Source organism: Odocoileus virginianus, chromosome 2, assembly GCF_023699985.2.
Source record: "Odocoileus virginianus isolate 20LAN1187 ecotype Illinois chromosome 2, Ovbor_1.2, whole genome shotgun sequence".
NCBI lineage: Eukaryota > Metazoa > Chordata > Mammalia > Artiodactyla > Cervidae > Odocoileus > Odocoileus virginianus.
In genome coordinates, this window is record NC_069675.1 from 4,847,965 (window position 1) to 4,871,686 (window position 23,722).

Sequence of the window (23,722 nt, forward strand, 5' to 3'; positions counted from 1 at the left end):
CTGCCAGAGGAATTTTTAAAAACCTCAGGTGTTCAGAGCTTTTAAAGTTTATGGATTGAGAGAGAGGCTGTGGGTTGGTATTTAAAAGAAAGCCTTCTAAGAAGGATGGGTCTTGCGGACCAAAGACACTTGTGTTTTGCTGAGTGCCTGGAGTGGATTAAGTGGAGCGGTCAGGGAGAAGCACTGCTCAGCCCCACGGAAGGCAGGGTGTCTGGACTGTGGGCAGAGATGGGCAGAGGGCAAAGAGGGGGGCCAGCAGGCTGGTGCGGGGTAGATGCTGAAGCTACCCAAGCAAGCCAGGCAGAAGAAGCTGGTGGGGCAGACAAGGGCTTTTAAGAACAGAAATGCCTAGTCCTCAGTTTGAAATCATCTGCATTGTTTTCCATAAGTCCCCCTCTGTCCGCCCTCACATACCTGATGACTGCCTACAATAGGACTGACTAACAGAAGGATCAAGTGAGCCACCTAGGTAATTTTAAAATTTCTAGTAATAGTGCTAAAAAAATAAAAATAGTGTAATTGTAATAATATACTTTAGTTGACCCAATACATCCTAAATAGTGTCATGTAATCAATAAAAGGGTTTCCCTGGTGGCTTAGATGGTAAAGAATCTGCCTGCAATGCAGGAGACCTGGGTTCAGTCTCTGGGTTGGGAAAATCCCTTGGAGAAGTAAACAGCTACACACTCCAGTATTTTTGCCTGGAGAATTCCATGGACAGAGGAGCCTGGCGGGCTACAGTCCACAAGGTCACAAAGAGTTGGACACGCCTGAGGGACTAACACTAAACATCAATAAAAAATTACTGAGACCTTTCACTTTTTTTTGGTACCAAGTGTTTGGAATTTGGAGCGTATTTTACACTAACAAACTTCTCAGTCCAGACTCGCCACATCTCAGCAGCCAGCTGTGCCTGGCGGCTCCTGGACTGGGCAGTGCAGGCCTAGATTCCCCAGGGGCCTCAGGGTTGGGTGGGGGGTGGCTCCCAGGCCCTACTCTCAGCTCTGTGCTGGGTGAGTCTCCCTGGTGGGACTCTCATAGATTCAATGCTTCTAGCCCTGGACAATCTGACTCCCAGCAACCAGGGGATTTAGGCCAGGTGCCTTATCTTTGAGCACGAACACGTTCTTCTCTAGTTAGATCTTTTAAGAAAGGCTGGAAGCATGCCTTGACACTGCAAGGGAAAATATGGAGTACGAGTTTCCCCGTAAAAACTCTGATTTTACATGTGTGCCCATAGCTTCAAGGCATGGAGCAGGTGGAACTATCCCTGCCCCCACTCTTTTCATTATAAATGAACACGTTTAGTTTCGACAACCATAATAAAGAGATTTTTCACACTAACAACAAAGCCCTACATTTTCACTTGTTTTTATTGGTCAGAGATTGGATTTCATTTGTAATGATTAATCCTGAGACTCTGCGAGCACTTATACACACTTGAATGCCATAAAATAAGGGAGCTGATGAAGAAGCTGAAATAAAGTATCTGCAAAAATAAACATCACAGGGTCATTTTTCTCTGGCTAAAGAACTCTCCAGAATCTCTGAAAAGATGACCTATGTGTGTGGGAACAGCCCAAACCATACCAATAAGGCACTTACTAAACATGAGTCATCCAGAACTTAGCCCTGCCGTGGAGACACCCACTCCTCAAAGCCTGGTGCCCCCCGCCCCAGTTAGCCATCCAAGCCCATTCTAACAAAACTGATTGTTTTTTTAGTGACGGATGTGGATAAAATTCTCAAATGAATTGCCTGAGAAGTCTATTTGACATATGATCACCTAAAATCTTGGCTTCTCAGAAGAACTATAAAAAATTTCATTAATGTCACACCAATCTCCAGCGTCCTCCTACCAGCAGCTTGTCATTTAACAGCATCAGGTCTCAGGTGGTTTATACACAAGAAGCTAAAGTGACTGCATCTCTGCCAAATAGTATGCAATTATAAACCAAGTTTATCCTGTACTGTCATTTAAACTTTAAGTTGTGTTCCATAGAAAAGGTATTATGCATTTCATAATCCAGGGAGTATGTCAGCAACATGCACAGTTATATCTACCCTCACTCTGTTTTCTACAAAAGAAAGAGAATCAAGTTATGCTTGTTACTGTTCTATATTGTTCTCCCTTATGCACCAGACACATGGTCTCTGGAAGCCCAGAACTTGGACTAATGAAAGGTCTACACGTGGTATGACACAGCATGCAATTTCTATGTTCTGGTGGGATTACTGATGGCCGTGGAGAAGAAGGCGGCCAGACTCTCTGCTCTTTGCTCTTCTCTCCCACCATCTATTTCTTCTGAGATCCCTGCCCTGCCGTGGAGATTTGAAGGTGTTAGCTCTCTCAACTCAATTTTTCTTTCCACCTCCAGGAAATAAAGCCCACCTGGCTCTTTCTAAGTAGAGACTGGAAGAAGGAGGGGAAAGCAGGTGAGGGGTACGTTTCACAAGAGTTCAGGTCAGGTTCCTGCAGATCTGCGAATACTCAGGGCCATGTGGGGTCCTGCCACATATGCAGCTGAGTAGACCTGTCTGTGGCATGAGATGGCCTTCTGCCCATCCCTGACCCGGGTGTGGGAGTGGTCTGTGTGTGTGTATGTGTTTTGAATTGTGGATATCCTACCTTGAAATAAACTTTCCAACTCAAAGACTGACTGTTAAGAGTCCAGAGTTTTTATAGAGTAAGAAATATGGAAATTTCAGGTCTACAAGGAAAATGTGGTAAGAAAGAGCAATGAATAAGATGATGAGTTATGCTTCCAGACATACTTCTACTGTAAAGGCTACTTTTGTTTTAGATAAGCAAAGTGTTCTGTTCTGAAAGAAAGGTCCGCGGGATGAAAATAAGAGAAAAAATAGGTCCTAATAAGGATCCAAGTCCTGATAACTGTTTTCAGGGTCTGGCAGCTCTGCCACATGCTCAGAGCTGGTGACTGGTAGATCGAGGATCTGAATTCTCCTCCTGGTTCTAATGTTAACTATTTGGCCATAAACTTCCTTGCGGCTTCTTTACAATGGGAATAAAGAACCCAATTCCCAACCTTCTTTATAGGTTGTTGTTGAAGAAAATGTGATAAAGTGCTTTGAAACCCATTATTTTATGAACATAAATACAGTAGTAAACAAATACCTGACTATGAATTTGCATGCCATTAAAAGACATTTACTCCTTGGAAGGAAAGTTATGACCAATCTAGACAGCATATTAAAAAGCAGAGACATTACTTTGCCAACAAAGGTCCATCTAGTCAAGGCTATGGTTTTTCCAGTGGTCATGTATGGATGTGAGAGTTGGACTATAAAGAAAGCTGAGTGCTGAAGAATTGATGCTTTTGAACTGTGGTGTTGGAGAAGACTCTTGAGAGTCCCTTGGACTGCAAGGAGATCCAACCAGTCCATCCTAAAGGAGATCAGTCCTGGTGTTCATTGGAAGGACGGATGTTGAAGCGGAAACTCCAATACTTTGGCCACCTGATGTGAAGAGCTGACTCATTGGAAAAGACCCTGATGCTGGGAAAGATTGAGGGCAGGAGGAGAAGGGGATGACAGAGGATGAGATGGTTGGATGGCAGCACCGACTCAATGGACATGAGTTTGGGTAGACTCTGGGAGTTGGTGATGGACAGAGAGGCCTGGTGTGCTATGGTCCATGGGGTTGCAAAGAGTTGGACACGACTGAGTAACTGAACTGAACTGAACTGAATATATCTACTGCCTGTATGACAAGGTCTCATCTCTAACATTCTATGTATGTTTTTTCTCTCTAAAACTTCTCTGTATATTCCCAGCCTGTTCAAAATAGAATTCCAAGTGCGTATCATCTGTAGGACTGGGCAATGCTATGTTGTTTCTGGACCTAACCCAAAGTTCCAAGAACCAGACCATCTCTAAACTTCTTCCCAGTTTGAAAACTCATCTAATCTAAGCAACAACAATCTCTAGCCAGGAACCTCTCCTCTTTGCCTTTGGTCTATTATTTTAGCAGCTTATTATTATTTTTTTAAAGCTCATTTCTCCATCCCATGGCTACGTGTCTTCTGACACCACTAATGATGGAGTGCTGGGGCCAACCTGGGCATCTCTCCCCTGCTGACTGTCCAAGAGCCTGCCTGTGACTCACGCCTTGGGCTATCCAGCACTGGGGTGCTGGGTGGCTGTCACCATAATGTTTACAGGATTTGGAAATTCCACCTCAAGCCCTACTCCAAGGGTGTTGATCCTGGCTAGCTGCTTTCATGAAAAACAATCCAAGCACCCTGGCTCATTTGGGGAATCTGGCATTCTTGGGCTTTTGATACTGAGACAGTGGAAAACTTCATCAGTATCCATGCTGCAATAATTTTTATCCATTTGAGCACTTAATCTTTTACATATTTACCCAGCAATTTCTAAGGCTTACTACGGATCAGAGTTAGCACTCTTCTGCTAGAAGACAATACCTCATGGTTCTGATAGACATGTTCATAGGCAACATGTGAGAATGTTTTAGACATTTAGGCATCAGCATTTCATAATGTCCATCCCAGAGTCCTTGTACATGTTTTGTTGGAATTACACTTCAGCATTTCATTTTCTTTGAAGCAACTGTAGATAGTATTGTATATTTTAATTTGGTTTCTACTTGTGGTCAGCATATACAAGCCTAACTGATTTTTGTGTGTTGATCTTGTATCCTGTAATATTATAGAACTTGTTCATTAGTTCTATTTGATAGGTTCTTTGGGATTTTCTATATAGACAAGCATGTTGTCTTCAAATAGACACAGTTTTATCTCTTCTTTTCCAATGTATGTCTTATACTTATTTTTCTTGCCATATTTCAGAGGCTAGAATTTCCAGGATGACACTGAATCAGAGTGATGACAGTAAACATCCTCATCTCGCTTTCACTCTTAGAGGGACAGCATCCGCTCTTTCACTATTAAGTATGATGTTAGCTGTGGTTTGCAGATGTTCTTTGCAAGGTTGAGGAAGTTCCCCTAGAGTACTGAGAATTTTTATAATGCATGGGTGTTAAATTTCATCAAATGTTTTTTCTGCATCAATTGATATGATCATATGCCCTTTCTTCTTTAGCCTGTTGCTATAGTTGATTACACTGGTCGATTTTTGAATACTGAACCAGTCTTGCATACCTGGAATAAATCCCACCTGGTCATGAGCATGGTCTTTTTATACAATGTAAGATTTAAGTTAACATTTTCTTAAACCTTTTTTTAAATGTCTAATTTATGGGAGATATTGGTCTGTTATTTTCACTTTTGTCTTCGCCTGGCTTTGGCATCAGGGAAATGGCCTCATATGATTTGGGAAGTGATCCCTCCTTTTTCTTTTTCTGGGAGAGTATATAAAATTAATGTTAATTCTTCTTTAAACATACGGTAAAATTTTGCAGTGTAACCATCAGAACCTGGAGATTTTTTTTTTTTTTTTCAGGGTGGAAGCAAATTTTAAACAACAAATTTCTTAAATAGTTACAGGTCTATTCTGTTCAATCCCTGGGTTGGAAAGATCCCCTGGAGAAGGGAAAGGCTACCCACTCCAGTATTCTGGCCTGGAGAATTCCATGGACTATGTCCATGGGGTTGCAAAGAGTTGGACACGACTGAGTGACGTTCACTTCACTTCATTGTGGTTAAGTATTTCAACTTGGCTGAGTTTTGATAATCTGTTGTTTCCAAGAAACTGGTCCATTTCACATAAATCATCAAATTTATGTGTGTAGAGTGTTCATAGGATTATCTTATCCTTTTGACATCTGCAGGGTCTAAAGTGATACTCCCAATTCACTCTTGATATTGGTTATTTGTGTTTTCTCTCTTCTCTTCAATCATGCTAGAAGTTTTTAAATTTATTCAAAGAACCAGCTTTTTGCTTATTAATTTTCTCTATTGATTTCCTGTTTTCGATTTCATTGATTTCTGCTCTCGGCTATATTATTTCCTTTCTTCTGTGTGTCTTGGCTTTTCAAGTTTCTCAAAGTAGGATTTAGATATCGATTTCAGATCTTTATTCAGTTCTAACATAGTATTTAGTGCTGTGAAAGTGAAGTGAAAGTGAAAGTTGCTCAGTCATGTCCAATTCTTCTGCGACCCCATGGACCATACAGTCCATGCAATTCTCCACGGCAGAATACTGGAGTGGGTAGCCTTTCCCTTCTCTAGGGGATCTTCCCAATCCAGGGATCAAACCCAGGTCTTCTGCATTGCAGGAGGATTCTTTACCAGCTGAACCACAAGGAAGTCCATTTAGTGCTGTAAATTTACATATTGGTGTTGTTTTAGTTGTATCCTACAAATCTTGATATGCTGCCTTTTTTGTGTGTATAATTTTTCTTTCCATGTATATTATAAATTTCCTTTTTGACCTATGGGTTATTTATTTAGAAGTGTGCTGTTTAATTTCCAAGTGTTTGGGAATTTTCCTGTTGTCTTTCCATTACTGACTTTTAGCTTGACTCTGCTTTGGTGAGAGAACACACTATGATTTCAATTCTTTTAAATTTGTTAAGGTTTTTTTTTTTAATGTACCAGAATAAGGCTTATCTTCATGAATGTTCCATGGGAGACTGTGTATCCTACTGTTCTTGGGTGAAGTATTCTATCAACATCAATTAGATCCTGTTGTTTGATGGTATGGTTCAGTTCATCTATATCCTGTCTAGTAGTCTGTTAATTGCTTAAAGTAGGGTTAAGTCCTAACTATAATTGTGGATTTGTCTTATCTTTTCAATACTATCAATTTTTGCTTCATGTATTTTGAAGTGCTATTATTTCTTCATACACATTTCCAATTGGTATATCTTCTTAGTGGGTTGACCTTTTTATCTTTATGTAATTTCCCTATTTGTCCCTAGTAATTTTATTTGCTATAAAATCTACTTTTTAATATTAATATAGCCACTCTTGATTTTTAAAATTAATTTTTACATGATGTATTTTCTGATATTTTTACTTTCAATCTACCTATGTCATTATGTTTGATGTTTCTTGTGGACAGTAAATAGTTGGGTCGTTTAAAAAAATCAACTCTACCAATCTCTATCATTTAGTTTCTGTATTTAGACCACTCACATCTAATGTGATTATTGAAAATGTTAGGGCATAATTCTGCCATATTGTCTATTGTACACTGTTTATCCCTTTTGCTTCCTATTCCTCTTTTTTCCCCTTCATATGGCTCACTAGTACATTTCTTGGAGCTTCATTTTGATTTATTCATAGTGTTTTTTTAATATGGTACTTTGTATAGTTTCCTTAGGAGTTGCTTTAAGTAGTACCATACACATAGATAACTTTCAGTCTACTGGCGTCCACTTTGAAGTATAGAAACTTTACCTCCATTTAAGTCCCTTTATACTACAGTTTACCCTGGGATCAGAATATAGCTTTAGAAGTCTGGGTCCAAAATATGAGGCCCTGTGGTTCCTGAACTTGAGGTGTGACCTTGAGGTCTCAAGCCATTCCTGTACCAATAACATCTTATTTGTATAGGCACTGGGCTTGCAGGTACTTTATGTAACATGAATTTAGTTTAAAGAAACATAAGAATATAACCATCCACTATAGCTCAGATCTCAGATGTATGATAAAAGCCCTAGGCAGATGGTCAGATTCAATATATAGTATCATACCTGTGGATGTAACTGGGTAAAATGAAGTACTGGTCTCAGAAGTTGTGGATCCCACCATGAACAGTCACTCCACTTTTAGGATTTGTTTTTACACTAAGTTATTTCAGTTGTGTCCGACTCTGTGCAACCCATCGACTGCTGCCTTAAAACCAACAAGCAATTAATCATGTTTCTTGCCCTTTATTGCTTTTCAAGCCCCTAAATCATCCAATTAGTAGAACAAAGTACACAGTTCTAGATCATGGAATGTATTATGTTCCCAGGTCAGTGTGCTAATCCCTGGCTGACTCACATTTTGGCATGATCAGAAATGTACTTTAGATAAATTAATCATATAGTTGGAATGAAGAAACTGGTAGCAGGAAGATCATGCTTCTATAGAGGCCTGGGAACAAAGCAGGGAAGGCCTGAAAAAAGGTATGGCTACAGAGACATAAAGGAATAGAATTATTATATGCAGGAGAAGCTGCGGAAATAGAATGTGAAAGGATACAGCAAGTGACTGGGTTCTGGAGCTAAGGAAGGAGACAGAGTCCATGGTTTTGACTCCGGGTGGCAGCACTAATGAAAGAGGAAGAGCCGGGGGGTGTGGTGGAACGGAGAGGAATGTGAGGTTCTGAACACAGAAGAGTGTGAGGTCTTGGTGACTGGCTGGAAAGACTGGCTCCAGGGCTCGAGGAAGACATCAGAATTAGGGATCTTGATTTGGGAGGCTCCTGGACAGAGGTGAGAGTAAAAGATGTGGGAATGGATGACATCACCATTAGCAGGCTGCTGAGAAAAAGAAACATATCAAAGATTGAACGTTGGTAAGAAAAACGACAACAAAACAGATCAAGGGGGTGTAGCTGGATAGCAAAGAGCAGACGGTTCAAAGCAGGCATGAGCTGCAGGCGCAGTCTGCAAAGACGCCAAGAAAGTCAGGGACTGGGAAAGGGCCACTGGTCGGGCCCAGGACAGGGGGGTCATGGTGGTACCCAAGTGCAGATGCCAGAAACCAGACGCAGGGGACAGGAAGGCAGAAAGGAGGGCCCACGGGAGGTCCAAGGACGGGAGAGAGAACAAGCATGAGAGCCCGGCAGCCACAATGCTTGACGGGTGTGGCTATTTGGTCTGGTTTGGGAAAATACCAGAATGTTGCAGGCTGGGAGGAAGAGTACCTAAGGAAAGAATGAACCGGGGCTGGAGAAGGACAGAGGGAGGAGATGAGGTCAGGGAATCAGAAGGCAAATGGATCAGGCATTTCTTCCTCTGGGATGGGAGGAAGCAGCGGGGCACAAAGCTAGGGAAAAATTTAAGGTGGAAACAAAGCAAGTACAGGATGCTGCTCCAAAGCCTCTGAACACACAATTACTCTTCTTTTTAACCTACGATGCTTCTCTTGTTGAAATCTGTGTGATTCCGTTGGGGCCTAGGGGGTTTCCAAATCTGACTAATCAGCAACATTAATTGGGAAACTTAAAAAATACAGATTCCTAGGCTCAAACCCAGCCCCAGTGAATAAGAATTTCTGGTGGGGGGGCCTAGGAATCTGCACTGTAAAGCCTCCTCAGTGATTCCTATGGTGATCTGGGTTTGAGACCTCCAAGTATGTTTTTAACCAAAGATGTGTACCAGAATGACAGGGGCAGGCGCTGAGTCCTCAGAGCACAGCTACTGACATTTCCAAAAGCTCCCTGGGATCTGGTGTGCACCCTGGTTAAGAACCACAGTGAGGAGATGGGACTGAAAAAGCAACCTGGTCAGGAAGGATACTGAAGTCACCATACAGACTGCTTCTCTGTTCCTGACATCACCTGATAATTTCCTGTGGACATTTTTCCTATCAAAACAGCACCTGCTCCCAGCCCCAGCCTGGCTGTTGCAGGTGGACTGATATGATTGCTTGCGACTTGTCAATGCATTTCCAAGGCAGCCAGGCCGGTGGGGAGGTCAGCTCTGCTTGTTGGAAGGAGACTGGCTTTGGAACTGTTTTTGCAGGTCCTTTAAGTGAAAGCATATAGAAAAACATTGCTCTTTCTCTGAACTAACCACACACTGAACCTTATGAAAGAAACAGTAAGATGCAGAACAGAGACGAGGTGGTAGAAAAAGCCACATTTTACTAATTCAAAAAAAATCTGATCAAGTAGATTCATAATTAATTTGGTCTGAAAATTCCTTGCCCTCTTCTGTTGATTTCTTTTTTTTTTAAAGCAGCAGCAACAATACAGTAACAAGTACAGAAATGAGAGCCTGACACATGCTTGTCTGGCTTTGAGAGAGGCTGCAAGCCCAGCCCTTTTAATACCTCCCAGAGAAACATTTTCTTTTATCCAAAATGGTGGTGTGATCCAGTCCCTGCTCCAACAGCCCCAATGCCTCATCTGTTGGAGTCTTTTAAGTTTACGGCACAGACGGAAGCTGTCAGTTTCTCTCTCTTTTTATAGGACATTCACATTTGCATTCTCAACAGACAGTACACGCCTCAAAGGCCATATTCCCCCCAACATAATAATCCCTACGCTTGAAATATGAACAAGATAATAGTAGCATGAAAATATTCTTACCCCGATGAAGGCTGGCTCCAGCTGTGGCTTAGTAAGTCAAAAACTAGTAAACTTGCTTGTAATAACATCCTAAAAATTCCAAAGGTTATTTTCCCTCATCCACAGTTAAAAAGCCATCTCCTACAGAACAGTGTCATGTCTGTGACGTGTCCAGGATTAAGGCAAGAGAGTTCTTGGTTATAGTAATTTGTCTGGTTAGAGATTAAAGAAAAAAAAAAAAAAACTTGACTTGAGCTGTCAGTTAATATTTTTCACTTAACAACAACAACAAAAAAGCCATTTTCATGCTTCACAGAAGAACTGTGTGATTTTTAAACAGGTAAATTCTCCTCCGTCTCTGGCATCTGATAGTTTTTTTGCATGTCAGCGTAAGCAAGCAAGCAAAACACGACCGATGAAGTTTCAAACGCGTCTTAGTTACATAAACGGAAGTTAGCTTTCTTTGATATAGAATTACCGAAGCATCTCACTGAAAAAGCAAAATCCTCCTTGTAATTAATAAAGAATTGGGGTATTCTAACCAAGCTGAAAACTAAGAACCTTCAAATTCCAAATCTTTCCATTCCTGGATGAGCTTTGGTATTCACATGTTAATAGGATGCCTGCTTTTTTTTTTTTTTTTGGCCAATGTTCAGGCCAAAGAGTCTGCGAAACAGACTTTTTCCATCTTATGACCTGTTTTAGAATTTCTTTCTTGCAAAACGTTAGTTATTTTGCTTGGTAGATTGCCTGAATTCATTCTTATTTTCTCTCCCTCCTATTACTTTATCTCTCTCCTGTCTCTCTTCTCTCCCACCTTTCCCCTCTTTTTCTTCTATTCTTTGATAAATTATATATTTAAATTAGAGTCCACTTGGACCTACAGTCTATGTCTGACTTGGCAGGGTTGCTAGAGTTAGCAAATAAAAATACATAATTCCCAGTGAAATTTGAATTTCAGGTAAAAAATATGCCCCCCTCCACCAGATTTTTTGTTTTGTTTTGTTTTGCTTAAGTGTAAGTATGTCTCAAATGGGGCTTTCCTGATAGCTCAGCTGATAGAAAATCCACCTGCAAAGCTGGAGGCCCTGTCCGATTCCTGGGTCAGGAAGGTGCCCTGGAGAAGGAACAGGCTACCGACTCCAGTATTCTGAGCTGCCCTGGTGGCTCACGTGGTAAAGAATCTGCTGCAATGCAGGAGACCTGGGTTCAGTCTCTAGGTTGGGAAGAGCCCCTGGAGAAGGGAAAGGCAACCCACTCCAGTATTCTGGCCTGGAGAATCCCCATGGACAGAGGAGCCTGGTGGGTTACTGTCCATGGGGTCACAACGAGTCGGACACGACTGGGCGGCTAAGCACATGGTACACGTCTCAAATACTGCATGAGACACACTTACACTCATCAACTATTCCTCATTCATCTGAAACGCAAATGGAGCTGGGTGTCTTGTGTTTTATCTGGCAATCCTAGTTTAGAGGTTAAATAGAGGGACATGAAACAACAAAGACTTCCATTTACAACTCCTGGCAGAAGAGACATTTCCACTCCTGTCCTTCTGAATGCCTTTGGTCTAGGTACAGCCTTCTCCGTGGCATTACTTCAGTTTATTTTTGATCAATCCAGTTTGAATAAAAGATCCACAGGGGGTACCACATCCTGACACTGAAGGAGTCCACTCAGAGTTCCAGGGCTGACCCAGTATCACCCGAATCCAGAACTTGTGAAACTGGTCCCTCAGGCAACATGCGATCTTAGTGCAAGCAGATACCAGACAAACACTTGAGTTTTAATGGCTCACTTTTCTTTCAAATTTGAACCTCGCATTTAATGCTTTCAAAGGCACTGAATTCTGCTGTTCTGACTCTGAGTCTGTACAGCATGACTGGGAACGATATGATTAAAAAAAAAAAGAAGAAGAATTCAAATGTACTTCAAAATGTAATGAAATGATCACCTCTTGGACATTCTGAGGGGAAAATAAAAATAATGATATGCTACAGACATTTAAAGATAAGATAAACACATTACGCTAATTCTTAATTCAAGTGTATTTTCCAACATCTAAGTACTCCCAGGGGTATCACACAATTTAGAAATGCTCTTCTCTAGTTTACAGACACAGTCATATTCAGTATTTGGAAATAATCTGAGTCTAATTGCGGAAATGAAGGCTGTAGAGAAGTGCAGTTAAAAGCATGAGCTCAGGCGGCAAAATGAGTTGAAATCCCAGCTCTGTCACACAATGGCTGTGTGACTCTGGGCAAATTACTTACCCTCTCAGCGCATCATTCCCCTTATCTGTAAATGGGGATAACCATCCCAGAGAGCTGTGAGAATAACATGAGTAAAATCTTAGAACAGTGCCTAGCACATAGTAAATGCTCAGTAACTTTAAGGGGTGAGTCATACGACCTAGCCAAAACTGTCAGCAGGAAAACAAAACTCACAAAAGTAAGAGACTATCTCCATTTTCACAAGTGACTAGTGAGAAAAAAGATTTTTTTTGTTTTTGTTTTTGTGGTAAAATGGATAACATCTCTTTTTTCAAAATTAAAAATAAAGATATTTTATGCATTTTTTCATTAAAAATCCTCTGTTTTTAGAGGAATCTGCTTCTGAAACTAGCATCACCCTGTTTCAAGAAGTAAGGCTGTAGGGTCACCAGTTCTACCCAACTACTGGTTGTTGTTCTCGTCTCACCCTGTTTATTAATTTTCCTTACTTGCCAAAACTCCAAAAGCAAATGAATAATACCCTCTCCCCCATCCCTACAATCCAATTAATCTAACTCGATCCTCTCAGTTTAGTGTTAGACAGACTTTCAAATGAAACAGTCCCCAGTTGCCGGGTTTCCTGCCATCTGGTGATGCAGAACTTCATTTGTTGGTGTTTGGAAGCGGCTGCTGAGCCCGGGCAGTGCTTAGGGCTCCAGCGCAGCCAGTGCTTCTGCAGTCCGAGGCGGTGTCAAAGAAAGGGTGCCTTCAAGTGTGACACGGGGAATTTCCTTGCTGGGTCACGCTACCTGTGTGAGCTCTCTGAGCCTGGGTTCCTTATCTATAAAAAGGGAGATTCTAATGCTGTCGATGTTTTCGAGTTGCTATAAGGATTCCAAGAAATGACTTGTCTACAGGGTGATCCTGTGTTCAGTTTACGCCAGCTGTCCCTGCATCACTGTTATATATTGTACAACCCTCCGAGTTTTAGAAAGCATCAGCACAGTCTGGTCTACAGTTAATATTCAGTATTTGTAACCTCTTCATCATGATAAATATATACCCCCATGGTACTATTTGAAAGAAATGCTTTACATCCAGCAGAGCCATCACTTTTAAAGCAGCAACGGCCTTCTTCACACAGAAGGGTGAGTGCATACGTGTGAATGTTTTGTCACCTGTCCATTACTCCTACAGTCCCTGTCCCTTTCTATGTGTATGTGTGTGTGTGTCTGTGTGTGCACGTTCAGTTGTGCCTGACTCTTTACGGCCGCATGGACTGTAGCCTGGCAGGCTCCTCAGGCTCCTCTGTCTGTGGGATTTTCCAGGCAAGAATACTGGAGTGGGTTGCCATTTCCTCCTCCAGGAGATCTTCCCAACCCAGGCATCGAACCTGTGTCTCTTTCATCTCCCACCCTGACAGGTGGATCCTTTACCACTAGCGCCACCTGGGAAGACCATTTGTACTGTTCAGTCATTTAAGAAGCTCAAAGTGGAGATGGAATTCTCTGTGGCAGAAACTTGAGGGCAGAGGCTTAAATACTCTACATGCTTCAGGGGGATCATGTGAACACTGCTTTACCAAGACACACTCTGCCAATAGCAGAAGGCCCTTTGATGTGAGCAGGTGGGCCAGGGCTGGGAACACTGTCCTTTGATGTCTGCCAGCTTCTTGGACTGTCAGATGAATTCCAGACTCCAGCCCCTGCTCTTTCCAAGACCTCCATCACTGTGCAGAAACACCACCTTGACTCATGGCCTGTAACCAGGCTTCCTCCTGACTCCTCCCGCTAGCCTCCACCTGGGCTCTGGGGCCACAGCTCTCTAAACTCTACGGTGGGAGAGCAGATAGTCAGGGCTTTTAGGGAGATGCCAGCCTTCTGCTCAGAAGCAGGATTTCTTTCTTCCTATCCTACTTCATGAGCTCTCTGCACCAGACTTAAAGGAGTGCCTCCAACAGGGATCTCAGATCTGTCACTGCCAGCTTGGGAGGTCTCACTGGCTGAGACCTTGCCTTTCCCATCTGTAATATGAGATGTAGTAACGTCACTGGACTGTTGTGAGACTGAAATAAGACAACGTGTCCGGCAGAGTGCTTGGCACTAAACAGACACTGAATGCATGGGAGTATCATGTTGGCACCAGGCTGCCTGAGAAAGGACCAGCATTAGAGAGAGGCATGGGAGTGCAAAGAGAATCTATGATCCGGGGGTGGGAGGGATGGGGAAAACTCAGGTTGTAAATATACAAGCTCTGCATTTTACAGATTTACATTTAATTAAAATCCACAGAAAAGAAAGAGCAAATCAAGCTAATGGTATTTCTGAAAGAAGATATACGAAATATACAGTGGATGTATTCAAACCAGCCTCTCTGTTACCCTACATTTATTCATTTACTCACACTAATAATCTTTTACTGAATAAGTATTATGTTCTAAATGCTGGGCCGGGCTTCAACACAAGAATGTGAAGCAGCTTTATGAAAGAAAACATTTGGATGAAGCATAATCACTCTGTTAATGTCAGGCAATATTTATTGATTATGTACTGCCATCAATACATATGGTAATATTTATTGATTTACCACAGTCTCCCTTGGCCAGAGTGACTCAGAAAAATACTGCCATCTGCTACAACCACACTGAATACAGAGGTGCTCCAGTTTACTAATGAATGTCTCTTTGGACTGAATGAGCTCATTGCAAAGGTGCCAAACTCACTTCCACAGACTGTCCACCTTAATCATCAAGTGAAAGAAGTAGTTGCTTCTCTGGTTGAGTTAGAGGTTGGTGAAAAATAACCCTTCCCATACAGCATTCACCCCAAATACATGCTCCGTGAGGCTGTGAATGGGTCCTGAAATTTTCTGAGTTGTCACTCCCTAGAGTCAAAGTTTTCTTTGGCTCTATTACAATGCCTCGGGTTCTCTGAGGGGAGCACTGCAGGGCTCCCTATAAACTAGCCTGTCGGGCAGGGTGGGCCAGAGAGAGGCCCCACAGCAGACAGACTCCGTGGAGGCAGATCTTTAGACAAGCCTGGTTTCCTCCCCTGTAAAGTGGGAAGGGAGAACTCCCTCTCCAGGCCGTGAGGAGGCTGGAAGAGCTCACCCTCATCAGTGACGAGCCGGGGATACAAACTCGGCAGGCTCCCACACGCCATGTCCTTTTCTTCCCTCACCCTCTCGGCACAAGTTATTAATAATATCTCGTTTGTTGGTCAGTAACCTTTACTATGTTTTGTGAACCTGGGTTGACAAAAATGAATTTGTGTGGTTTGACATGCATTAAAAAAAAAATACTAAGAATAGAAAATGTCAGTGTCACGGCGGGTAACGTTTTGTGACACTTTTGTTTGAAACATACACTCTCACAGGATGTGATGTACAGCTGACTGAGAAGGTTATGTTTGAAAATTTGAGATGTGTGTACACTCCGAAGAATGAAAGCAGGAAGGGATGTTTGTATACTCATGTTCATAGCAGTGCAATTCATAACAGCAAAAAAGGCAGATACACTTCAAATGACTATTGATGGATAAATGGATAAATAAAATGTCTATACACATGATGGAATATTATTCAGTTTTAAAGAGAAAGAAAATGCCTTTTTAAAGAGGAAGGAAATTCTGACACATGGTACAACATGGATGAACCTTGAAGACATTATGCAAAGTGAAATAAGTCAGACATGAAAAGACAAACATTGTCTGATTCCACTTCTATGAGGTGCCTAGAGTAGTCAAAATTATAGAGACCGAAACTGGAGTAGTGGCTGCCATGGGCTAGAGGGAGGAGGAAACAGAGAGATATTGGCTACAGCAATTTACTAATTTGGTATTAATGGGAACAGAGTTTCAGCTTGGGAAGATGAAGGCCTCTGGGAATACTTGGTGGTGACGGTAGCCACAGAAATGTGAATGCACTTGATGCCTCTGAACTGTACACTTCAAGATGCTTAACGTGGTAAATTTTATGTTATGTGCATTTTATCACAATTAAATTATAAACCCTTTAAATTACAAAAAAAAAAAAAAAAGCTTGAGAAACCCTGACCTAGCTGACACCTTGAGGAGAGATATGCTTGGATGAAATCCAGGTATAGAGAAAACAGAAAGCATGAGTCCAAGGGAACCAAACAGGAGATGGGGTCAGACTTCCTAGTGTGGTCAAAGAATTTTCTTTTATGATCTCTGGGACTATGGGCCTTTCAGTCTGGTGTAAGGATATGGAAGTTAAGGTTTGCAGTCTTGTTCTGGGATGGCATAAGTTCCAATCTACATTTCTGGATTCATTTAGTATTTTAACCTGAGAGTACAACTAACACAAAGTGAAAGTGAAAGTGTTAGTCACTCGGTCGTGTCTGAATCTTTGTGACCCCACGGACTGCAGCCCACCAGGCTCCTCTGTCCATGGAATTCTCCAGGCAAGAATACTGGAGTAGGTAGCCATTCCCTTCTCCAAGGGATCTTCCCGACATCTTCTGGGGTCACAAAGAGTTGGACATGACTGAATGACTAACAACCAACACAAAGCAACATCTAATTTCCTTCTCAGGTAAAACAACTTCCTGACCCCTCCTCCCCTTCAGCAATGTTGCCCATTCCTGGTTGGAGCAGTTGGTCCCTGAAGGCCGGGTCAAGATCCTCCCTCCATAATCCATGGGACACACCACACCCCTCAAAGGCCTTCAAACTAATTTCATCTGTGTAAGGAGCCCTAAATGGCCTTCCAAGGTTATTTTTTATTCTGTGCCTAAGAGTTGGAGAAACGGGATCTGGCCACTTTTCTCTAGACAAAGGGCCTATACTAGATTTCTCATTTTCCTAGCAGACAGGATCCTGGCAAATGACTTAAACAGATATAGAAAGGAAGTCTCTCGGGAAGGTACCTCATGGGCTAAAAGAACAGTCACAGTTCATCATTTTAGACACGGACTGCTACGGCCAAAATAAATATCAGGAAGGTTTCAGATTTCTCTAAAAAGAAAATAACCTTTTTTGGTAACAGTTCTCAAATCGACTTTGATCTCTCAAATTCCAAAACCTATTATATGATTAGTTTCTATAATCTTATTATTAAAAGCACATGCATAAGTGAGAGATCTCTTTATATGTTTAGCACATAACTGTTCCTTTGTATTTTTCCTCCATATTTAACATTTTCTAAGGTAATTCTACAGTGGGCATAAGATATGTTTAATAAATAACTATGGGCTGTGTCCCCTCTCCCAAACTCATATGTTGAAATCCTAACACTTTATGTAATGGTATTAGGAGGTAGGCCTTTGGGAAGTATGAGGTCATGAAGGTAGAAGCAGCACAAATGGGATTAATGCCCTTATAAGAAGAGACACAAGAGAGTTAGCTTCCTGTCTCTCCATCCTTTGCAGGGTGAGGACACAGCGAGAAGACAGCCACCTGCAAACCAGGAAGTTTTGGTTTTGGCACTGAGCCTGCCGGTAACTTGATCCTAGCTTTCCTAGCCTCCAAAACTATGAGAAATAACTTTCTGCTGTTTATATGCTGCTGAGTCGATGGTGGTTTGTTATACAGTAGCCTGAATTGATGGAGTTGATATAAACTCATTGATATAACATGGGTCACCTCTCACCTTTGTAAACGACTCACAGGTACACATCAGACACCTGGAAAGGAGCTCTGGACATCATTTAGACCCACTTTGTTCCACCAGTCTGTGCTACCCAAGTCTTCCAAGATGTTTAACATTAGCAGCGGTGGAGGTGAATTCTCCAGCCAACTCCTGGCTTGGAGTTTACCTCTGGGGAGAGGTAAAGCCACGAACTGTTGGCCTCTGGTTCTGTAGTCTGAAGGCTGGGGGAAGAGCACGTTCCAGCTGACGTTTCTGGAGAAAACTGACCACTCAGCCTTTTCTTCACAGCCTCAGCTTCACTAGGAGAACTTTGTAAACTTCTTGCTGCTGTTCAGTCACTAAGTCACATCAAACTTTTTGCAGCCACATGGACTGCTTTCCTGTCCTTCACTATCTCCCAGAATTTAAGTCGAATTCATGTCCATTGAGTCGACGATACGTCTGACCATCTCATCGTCAGTCACCTGCTTCTTCTTTTGCTTTCAATCTCCCCCAGCATCAGGGTCTTTTCCAGTGAGTCAGCTCTTTGCTTCAGGTGGCCAGTGTATTAGACATTCAGCATCAGCCCTTCCAATGAATATTCAGGGTTGACTTCCTTTAGGATTGACTGGTTTCATCTTGCTGTCCAAGGGACTCTCAAGAGTCTTTGTAAACTTAACCCTTTCTAATTGTGTTATCTTTTTAAAAGGAGAGATGAAAATTCTCATTAAGCTCTGATCTGTACCAACTGCAGAGATAGGGTTGCTTTCTCTCTTCCTTTCTTTTCACTTTCTCTCTCTGTCACATATTATTACTGCTGAATAGTAATAATGAGAATTTACTGAGTGCCTACTAGGTAATGGGCCCTTACCATATATTCCAACTACTGTATTAACTTTGGAGAAAGAAGGCTTTGTGGGTTGCTCTAGTTCAGTTTGAGCTCCTAATAGTTTCCCAGTCTTTTATTGTACAATGTGCACAGTGGGCAGACCACTTCTTTCCACCACATTTTGTTATTTCTTTTTCCTAGGAGTTTAATTGTTTGTGTTTAATCCAGCTTCCTTAATTTATGAAGGTCATTTTGAATACTCATTTATTCTTTAAAGTTATCGCTATTTTTGTTCAAATGCAGACGGGTCCTGCCTTAGGCCTTTTCTACAAGCCTATGCTTTCAACTTCAGACTTGAGCACTGATTAGCCAGTGGTGGGCAAATCTGGATTAAGCAACCACAGTGACCCTGCGGAACTGCAGTCTTCGTTGTGTCTTGGAAATCTCCAGTTGCTCCTTATTCCTAGACCTTTTCTAGTAAAGATGTAGAATCTAAAAGGATTTCAGTCTGCTCTTCTGCTGTCCCGTACCGCCTTAGTCACCTGCTCTAAAAAGTCATCACTATAGTCAAGGTCATGGAGGTTTTTTGTTTTTCTTTTCTTTCGGCTGTGCCACGCAGCATGCGGGATCTCAGTTCCCTGACCAGGGATCAAACCCATGCCCCCTGCACTGGGAGAATGATGGAGTCTTAGCCACTGGACCATCAGGGAAGTCCCCATGTAGGTTTTCTTCTATGCAACCTTCCAGGAGTTTTACGGTACTGTGTTTTACATTTAGGTCTGTGATCCATTTTGGGCTAATTTTAGTGAGGAGTGTAAGGCTGTGTCTGGATTCATTTTATCATATGTGGATATACAATGTTCCACCACCATTGGTTGAAAAGACCATCTATATCCATTGTACTGTCTTTAATCGCTTTTCTGAGACCAGCTGATTATATTTATGTGGGTCTGTCTCTGGGCTCTCTATTGTGTTCCATCATATACTTATCTATTCTTCTGCTAAATACTGTAGCTTTATAGTAAGTCTTGAAGCTGGGTAGTTTGTGTCCTCCAGCTTTGTTCTTCTTTCTTATTGTATTGGCTATTCCGTTAGCGACTTTAGAATCAGTTTGGTGATATCCACAAAATAACTTGCTGGAATTTTGATTCAGATTGCACTGAATCCAAAGATGATGTTGGGGAATTTGTTAATTTTTTATTAGAAGTATTCAATTATGTTTCCAATACATTGGAAAGTATTTCAGTATTCCAATATGCCAGAATTGTTTATCCATTTACCAGTTGATGTATATTGGGGTTGTTTCCAGTTTCTGACTATCAAGAATAAAGCCAGTATTAAAATTCTTGTGCTAATACTTTAAATGACATATGTTTTTCATTTTTCCCATGTTAATAATTACAAATGGAAGTGTGTGCCTAATTGCTGGGGAATGCAATAAATGTGTGTATAAGAAACAATTTTTAAAAATGGTTATGTCATTTTACACTCACAACAGCAATATACAAGAGTTTCAATTGCTTCATAACCTGTGACTATTTGGTGGTGTTGGTCTTTTCAATTTTACTCATTCTAGTGGGTATATAGTCGTATTTCATTGTGGCTTTAATTTGCATTTCCCTGAAGATGAATATTATTAGTAAAATGAATGTTTTCAATTCCTTGTTGGCCACTTATATATCTTCTTTTGTCTGTTCAAGGCTTTGCCCATTTAAAAAACCTGTGTTTTCATCATTTTGTTATTGAATTGTCAGAGTTCCTTACATATTCTGGATACAAAGTATTTGTCAGGTATAGGTACTGTAAATACGTTCTCCCAGTTTGTGTCTTGTCTTGTCATTTCAATGACCATAGATTTAGAATTTTGATGAAGTCCAACTCATCAGGGTTTTCTTTTCTATGGTTTTGTGGTTTCTGTAAGAAATCATTGCAGGTTATAAAGAAGTTTTCCTATGCTTTCTTTTAGAAGCTTTGCAGGTTTGGGCTCTTTATTGAGGTCTGTGGTCCATCTCCATTGTGTCTGGTGTGAGATTCATGTTTCCCCAGCAGCTGCTCAAGCACCATTTGTTGAAGATTTGGCTTTCCCCACTCAACAGCTTAATGTCTGTATCAAAAATCAGGTGACCATATATTTGTGGGTCTATTTCCATACTTGGTTCTGTTCCATTGATTTATTTATCTGTCTTATGTCAATGCCACACTATCTTAATTACTTTAGTTTTACAGTAAGCCTTGAAATCAGATACTGTAGTAAGGCCTCCAAACTTGCTCTTCTTCAAAACTGTTTTGAATACCCAGATCCTTTGCTTGTCTATAAAAATTTGCAAGGCAACTTGTCATTTTCTATAACAGTGTCCTATTGCCCTTTGATTAACATTGTGTGTACTTATATGAGAACTGACATATTAACATTCAGTTAGCCTTCCAATTTATGAACTTCTCTCCATCTATCTAAGTCTAAACTTTCTCTCCTCAAGGTTTAATGACTTTCAGTGTATAAGTCTTATATGTCTTTTGCTAAATTTATTAAGCATTTTATATCATTGTAAACAGGGTGGCTTTTATTTTGCAACTACTTACTGTTTATTGCTATTAGAAACACAATTGAGTTTTGTAAACTGACCCTTCTAAATTCATTTATTGGTTCTAGTGCATGTGTATTAAGTTGCTTCTGTCATATCCAACTCTTTGAACTCAGTAGACAGTAGCCCACCAGGTTCCTCTGTCCATGGAATTTTCCAGGCAAGAATACTGAAGTGGGTTGCCACGCTCTCTTCCAGGAGATCTTCCTGACCCAGGGATTGAACCTGTGTATTGTATGTCTCCTGCATTGGCAGGCGGGTTCCTTACCACTAGCGCCACCTGGGAAGCCCTAGTAGTCGTTTATTACATTTCTTAGGATTTTCTCTATAAGCAATCATTCATAAAGATTTTTCCAAAAGATTTTTCAATCTTTACGTCTCTTATTTCCTTTTCTTGCCTTATTGCACTGACTAGAATTTCCAGTGCAATGCTAAATAAAGGAGATAATGCAGACATTAATGCTATGTTCTTGATCTCAGGAGGAAAGTGTTCAGTATTTCACCATTAAATATGATGTTAGCAGGAGGTTTGGAGGCAGATGCCCTTTGTCAGATAAAGTAAGTTCTCTTCTTGTCCTAGTTTGCTGAGAGTTTTAAAAGTCATAGATAGGTGTTGAATCATATCAAATGCCTTTTCTTCATTTATTTAGAGGATCATATGGTTTTCTCCATTATTTTATTAATATGGTGGGTTAATTATGTTTTCTAATGTTAAGTCAACTATTCATTCCTGTGATAAACACTACTTGGTTATAATGAATCATACCCTTCTCATGCATCGTTGGATAATACATACTAATGGTTTGTTAAGAAGTTTAAGTTTTTAATGTTTATAAGAAATATTGGGTGATAACTTTCTTACTGGTGATAACTTTCTTTCTTATAATCCTATGTCATATTTTGGTATCAAGGTTATACTGACTTTATAACAACAAATTCAGTAGTTTTTCTTCCTCTCCTATTTTCTGAAGGAGTTTGTATAAGACTAGTAGTTCATTTGTTGGTGTTTCATTGGTAGAAACATTTCTTACTTAAGTTTTGATGAAATTTGCCAGTGAAACCACCTGGCTCTGGAGGAATTTTCTTTTTGGGAAAGTTTTGAATACAAGTTTAAATTCTTTAATAGTAATAGGGTCATTCAGATATTCCATTTTTTTCTCATGGCAGTTATGATAAATTGCATTTTCTGAGGAAATTGACTATTTCATCTAAGCTGTCAAATTAACTAGCAGAAATGAGTCCATAATATCTAGTTATTACTGTTTAAATTTCTGCAGGATATGCAGTGATGACCACTTTTCTTTGCTAATGTTGGTAATTTATATTTTTTAAATTTCTGCAGGATATGCAGTTGTGACCACTTTTTCTTTGTTAATGTCAGTAATTTATATTTTTTCTCTTTTCTCCCTTGATTAGTCCTGCCAGTGTTTTGCTAATTTTACTAAATTTTTAAAAGAAACAAATTTTGGCTTTCTTAATTTTCTCTATTGTTTTAAAATTTCTACTCCTATTGTTATTACGTATTTCTTCCTAATTATTTGGGCTTAATTTATTCTTCCTTTTCTAGCTTATTAAAGTGGAAACTTAAATTACTGATGTTCACCTTTGTTCTCTTCTATTCTAGCCATGTAAAGTTATACATTTGTCTTTTGCTGTGCATATTGTTTTAGTGAATCCAATAAAAGCTTATAAATCGTACATGCATTTTCATTCAGTTAAAATTATTTTCTAATTTCCTTAGTGATTATTCTATTTAGGAATGCTATTTAACTTTTAAATATTAGAGGTTTTCTGGAATTCCACTGCTATTGACTTAAAATAGAATCATGCTGTGATCATGGAACATATTCTTTAAGATTTTAATCCTATGGAATTTATTGATATGTCTTTTACTGTGCACAATAAGGTCTATCTTGGTGAGTGAATCATGTGTACTTGATTAGATTATATCTTACACTTTTTGGGTAGTGTTTTATAAATTTCAGTTAGAACAAAGTGGTTGTTAATGTTCAAATCTTCTATATATTTCCTAATATTTTGCTTATTTTTTTATCAATTACTGAAGAAAGAGATTTAAAAAATCTCTACTGTTTTTCTATCAGTTTTTCTTTCATATATTTTGATGATCTATTAGTAAATACATACATATTATGACTGTTATGGTTTCTTAATTAACTAACCTTTTCAGAATGGGAAAACGTTCTTTTTACCTCTTCTAATAGTTTTCACCTAGAACTCTATTTGGTAGTTTAATAGTATCACACTAGCTTTCTTATACTTACTATTTACACAGTCTACCTTTTCCTCTTTTGGCTTCAACCTACTGGTTTTTGTATTTAAAC

At 40.3% G+C, this 23,722-nt stretch overlaps 1 protein-coding gene across 10 annotated transcripts in view; it reads right to left on the reverse strand.

Moving 5' to 3' along the window:
• AFF3 (ALF transcription elongation factor 3) overlaps nucleotides 1–23,722 on the reverse strand; it is a 578,695-nt gene that overhangs the window by 154,815 nt on the left and 400,158 nt on the right. For 7 of the 10 annotated variants that reach the window (XM_070474966.1, XM_070474933.1, XM_070474946.1 and 4 more), the window contains one exon: nucleotides 12,441–12,494. The exons of the other annotated variants lie outside the window; for them this stretch is intronic. In XM_070474966.1, coding sequence (XP_070331067.1) covers nucleotides 12,441–12,494 — 54 coding nt within the window. The remainder of the gene's footprint in view (nucleotides 1–12,440; nucleotides 12,495–23,722) is intronic. 10 annotated transcript variants of the gene reach the window in all.